This window comes from Gordionus sp. m RMFG-2023, chromosome 5, assembly GCF_954871325.1.
Source record: "Gordionus sp. m RMFG-2023 chromosome 5, tfGorSpeb1-WG-v2, whole genome shotgun sequence".
NCBI lineage: Eukaryota > Metazoa > Nematomorpha > Gordioida > Chordodea > Parachordodidae > Gordionus > Gordionus sp. m RMFG-2023.
Window position 1 is genome coordinate 14,229,625 of NC_088779.1, and position 5,246 is coordinate 14,234,870.

General features: G+C 24.3%; 1 protein-coding gene and 1 long non-coding RNA gene across 3 annotated transcripts; both read right to left on the reverse strand.

Moving 5' to 3' along the window:
• LOC135929819 (uncharacterized) lies at positions 1-1,607 on the reverse strand. 2 transcript variants are annotated; one of them, XM_065466544.1, is made up of 3 exons: positions 1,015-1,607; positions 530-974; positions 1-489 (listed from the first exon to the last, which is right to left on the reverse strand). In XM_065466544.1, the coding sequence occupies exons 1-3, from the start codon at positions 1,089-1,091 to the stop codon at positions 43-45; spliced, it is 969 nt and encodes a 322-aa protein (XP_065322616.1). In that variant the 5' UTR covers positions 1,092-1,607; the 3' UTR covers positions 1-42. The 2 variants fall into 2 exon arrangements, with proteins under 2 accessions (XP_065322616.1, XP_065322615.1); XM_065466543.1 differs by having other exon boundaries at positions 530-1,607.
• A 24-nt stretch (positions 1,608-1,631) lies between these two features.
• Positions 1,632-2,000, reverse strand: LOC135929820 (uncharacterized). Its single transcript, XR_010572642.1, has 3 exons — positions 1,975-2,000; positions 1,798-1,931; positions 1,632-1,756 (listed from the first exon to the last, which is right to left on the reverse strand). It is a non-coding gene; the product is annotated as an uncharacterized LOC135929820 (long non-coding RNA).
• Between the last annotated feature and the right edge of the window lie 3,246 nt (positions 2,001-5,246).

Sequence of the window (5,246 nt, forward strand, 5' to 3'; positions counted from 1 at the left end):
AAACAATAACTTTATAATGAAATAGGTTATATAAATAATTATTTAAAATATCACATTATTTAACAATGTACGATTAAGCTTTATAATTAAAATATCATCAAGTATATCTTTGTCTAATCTTGTCCTTAGAGAGGTTACAGTTAGTGCCAATGCACTAAATGCTCTCTCAACTGAGACCTGGGTGCAAGGAGCAGCAAGAATTATTTGAGATAATTTAAATAATTCTGCATCTTGGTGTTTTCTTGAAACCCAATATTGCAAAATATCTTGTGAGGATGGCAATCTTTTGTTGTATAATAACGATTTTATTTTTAGCTTGATATCGCTATTACATAATTCATAAAATATAGGTCCCTTCTTGCAATCACGCTCAATGTAAAGGTCAAGTTTTGTTTTTTTATAATCACTAGTGGAAGGCATAACTAGAGTTGTATTTTCTTCATGAGGGTCAATAGCTTGCAATTGTTTCCAAGTTGCAAATATATGTTCCTAAAATAAAAAGATGTATATTATAAATTTATTAATTTACCCTGGCCAATATTTTATCTTCTTCCAAAGGATATTTTCCATTTTCATAATGGAATCTAGGATCCATATATATCGCACTACGAAATGCGTCATTTTGAAAAAGATAACTTTCTCTAATGTTTAAACATTCCAACATACTTTTAGATAAATTATTATCCATTTCCTCCAGCTCCATTTTGCATTCTAGCCATGAAGCAAAAAAATCACCTATTACAATATTACTTTTTTGTAATTTCATTGTGAATTTGTATAATGGGAAAAGGACTGATGTACCTAATAGGATAATATCCCATAAATCGAAACTAATAAAAGTTTCTGGGTATAATTCACCCATTTTAGTATAAAAGGTTTTATTATCCATTAGATTTTTCATCATTAGATAAGTACTATTCCACCTAGTAACAGTATCTAGCGTGGGTTTCGAAACTTTGTCCATTATAAATAATCTTTTATATTTGTGAGATTTTATCAATTTAATTATAATACGAATTTTCTCTAAGTCTAGTTTTAAATATTTTTTGATAAACATGTTTACAGCAAGTTGTATAGTATGTGCAGAACATCTAATGCAACTTAAGCCAAAGCTTTTGCTTATATCATCTGATATATTTTCCTCGTCAATACCCTCTGGTGTTTCTTCATCAGAATAAACGGAGACATTTTCATCATCAATACATACATTTTCCTGATAACTTACACTTGTATTAAATAATATCTGGCTTAAATTGTTTTCATTAGAATTAGATAGATCATTATCATTATTTAATTGATCTCTAGCCTTAGTGTCAACCATTTTAAGCATATTGGCGCCGTTATCCACAGTAATGCTATATATTTGTTTTAAATCTATCTGGTATTTTTTTAAAATTGTTTGGATTTCTTCTTTTAGGTTTATACCTGTATGAATTTTTATTAGTTCTATCATTCCTAGTGTTCGTACTTGTATCTGGCCATCTTTTATATACTGAACATTAATACCTAATATTGATTTATTATATCTAGTAGCAGTATCAATTTTTAAAGAAATGAGCTTGTTTTTTAATTCATGTATAATTTGAAGTCTAATTTCGGATGCGGTATATTTTATTTTGTCGACCACTGACTGAGTATTTATTTTCATTTGAAGAGAATGACATATAGGGTCTAGTAAAATACGGAAACCCTCATAATTTACTAAATTTATGGGTAAATTATGGACTGTAATCAACCATACTATACATTCAAAAACCTAAAAAATAATTATTTATTCTTTATTTAAATATTAATTACTTTAGATTTATCGATCTTAATTTTTGGGAATTTTTCTTTTGCTGTATTTCTAGCATTGAAGGACGAATCACTATTAGATTCATCTGCTTTCATTATGTTTGGGTGTTGAGAGGTTATGTGTCTTTTAAGATTTGCTAGAAAAATATATTGAAAAATACATTAAATAATTTATTTTACATGGTATTGACTTCATCTTTTTGTCAAACATGCTGCACGTCGCTAAATTATCAGAAGAATCGATTAAAAAATGCTCCTTTAGAATATCTTTAAGATTTTTTTTATTTTGCATTATATATAAAAAAAAAATTTTGTAATTTTTAATTTTAACTTTCTTGTTTTTTCCTTTTATTTTTATTTTCACTTGTTTATTATATTTTGAAATAAAAAATCAGGAATTAATGTTATATAAAATAAAAAAAATGAATAAAATAATTGTTTTATTGAGGCCAAATAAAACCCCCATTTATAAATTTGGATGGGATACATTTATTTAATGTTTTTTTTATTTATATTTATAAAAAATCGAATGTTAAATGAAAATATAAAAAATGCATTTTCTTTTCTTTTCGTTTTTCCCATTGTCTCTCTCTCCCTCCTTTATTTATTTTTATTTAATGTTTTGCCTTATGAATTAAAGAAAATAAAAATCTCAAAAAAATGAAATTTGCTGGTGCCAGCGAGGCGGCACCAGATTGAAAAAAAGTATTATATAATTTTTTTTTTATAAAATTGAATTCAAATTTTTTTTTAATTTTCATTGCTGTAATGTAATGGTACCCAAAACCGATACGTTTTCCCCCTTGAAGGAGCGAGTTTGACGGATGGCCTCTTATTCTGTTTATGGCTATTGCAATTTTTTCCTGACTCCAATTGCTATATTTCTTTTGTGGTTTATGATAGGTATCAGAGTTTATTGTAGAAAAATTTATTTGATTGGGTTAAGAATTATTTGTTATACCAAATAAAACTGAATTTGAAATATTTTGAGAATAAGATGGTTCTTCCTGTGAGGAAAAATCTAAAAGATTATATATAATAAACAATATAATGTTAATTGGTACCAACATGTAGATGTAGAAAGATTTAAGAGACCTGGAGATAGTGACTATTTTACTAATTTTGTAATTTTTAATATCTTAAAAAATGGGAATTTTATTTCCTGGGAATTATATTCATATATTCTTTTTAATGTTTACCTAATAGATTTTAAATAATAAACTAAAGTTAAAATTTTTTAGCCCGCTAATTGTTAAAATTTTGTAACCGATTCGCTCGCACTTTTTAAAATTATTAAGCTAGGCCGCCCATGGACGGGCTTCAGCTAAAAACCTGCTCGTTTCAGCAAATAAATTCTAAAATGATCATAATGATTATGACAATTGTCATTTTTCTATGGTACATCCTCATTTAAATTTTAATTTAACATGTTTACAATATATAATTTTATATTTTTGCTTCAAAATAATTTAAAAAAGATTAAAAATAACGATTATGACAAATGTCACTTTTCTATGGTAGATCTCCACTGAAATTTTAATTTAACATGTTTACAATATATAATTTTACCCTTTTGCTTAAAAAAAATTCAAAAAAGATTAAAATAAACGTTTATGACAATTGTCACATTTCTATAGTACATCCACATTTAAATTTTAATTTTACATGTTTATAATTTATTATTTTACCCTTTTGCTTCAAAAAAATTCCAAAAAGATTAAAAATGGCCATTATGACAATTGTCACTTATCTATGGTACATCCACATTTAAATTTAACAAGTTTACAATTTATTATTTTACCCTGTAAGTTCAAAAAAATTTAAAAAAGATTAAAAATGACGATTAAGACAATTTTACTTTTCTATGGTAGATCTTCAGTGAAATTTTAATTTAATAAGTTTACAATATATAATTTCTTCAAAAAAAATCAAAAAAGATTAAAAATAACGATTATGACAATTGTCACTTTTCTATGGTACATATTCACTGAAATTTTAATTTAACAGGTTTACAATATATATTTTTACCTATTTGCTTTAAAAAAATTCAAAAAAGTTCAAAGATAACAATTATGATAATTGTCACATTTCTATGGTACATCTTCACTGAAATTTTTATTTAACATGTTTACAATATATAATTTTACCCTTTTGCTTCAAAAAAATTCAAAAAAGATTAAAAATAACGATTATGACAATTGTCACTTTTCTATGGTACATCCACATTTAAATTTCAATTTAACATGTTTACAATTTATTATTTTACTCTGTTGCTTCAAAAAAATTCAAAAAAGTTCAAAAATAACGTTTATGACAATTGTCACTGCTCTATGGTACATCCACATTTAATTTTATATTTAATAAATTTTTATCTACTTGCTTTAAAAAAGTTCAAAAATAACGATTGTGACAATTTTTACAATCATTAAAACCATCTCGAAACATGCTCAAAAAATTTTTTCTCGCCTATTTAATACCTAAAAATAAAATTATTTTTATAGGTTCTGTTATGAATATTATGACAATTGTCACTTTTATAGTTTACACATTATATTAATTCATGTTTGAAATAATCATTTTTCTCTATTTCCAATTAAAACATATGTGAAATAAGTATTATGACAATTGTCACCTTTATATGCTTTACAATCACTGAAACCATCTCAAAACATGCTCAACTAGCCTTTTTTAATTATAATTATTTTTAAAGGTTCTGAGATGAGTATTATGACAATTGTCACTTTTATAGTTTACATTAAATATAAAACATTAAAATTATGACATTACATTTTTAAAATAATCATTATTACTTATTCCAAATATTAAAAAAAATGCAGTCGGTATTATGACCAATTCTCACATTTACAACCTATTCAAAAAAAATATTTTCATTAACATAATAAAATAAAAAAAAATATATATCAAAAATTTTATTTTTAAAGAATTTACCAAAAAATTTTAAGATCAAAATTTCAAAAATATTTTAATAAAGATTTCCTTACAAAAGATTTTATTTTATTATAAAATTCTCAAAATATTTTCTCAAAATATTTTCTCAAAATTATAGAAGATTTTTTTACAAAAAATATTTTTTATTTTGCTCAAAAATCTTCTTTGAGCAAGCTCAAAATTTTTTTAGCGAAAAAATCTTCGCAAAAAATTGATCTTCAAAGATTTTTTCCTCAAAATTTTGGGCGAAAAAAATCTTCAAATTTTTATTTGAAGATTTTTGTAAAACCCTGATTCCATATAATATCACAAATGGAGTTGAGACTCAGTTGCAAAAAAAGACAATAATCTTACTTCCAAAAAGTAATATTTTCTATTTATTATTGTAACTAAAGACAATAAATATTATTGAATATACCTTAAATTTGTGAATAGAAACTGATTTTTATTTAAATATATACCAGAATAATATTAATATTAAGGGAGTCAGGGTATAGAGAAAA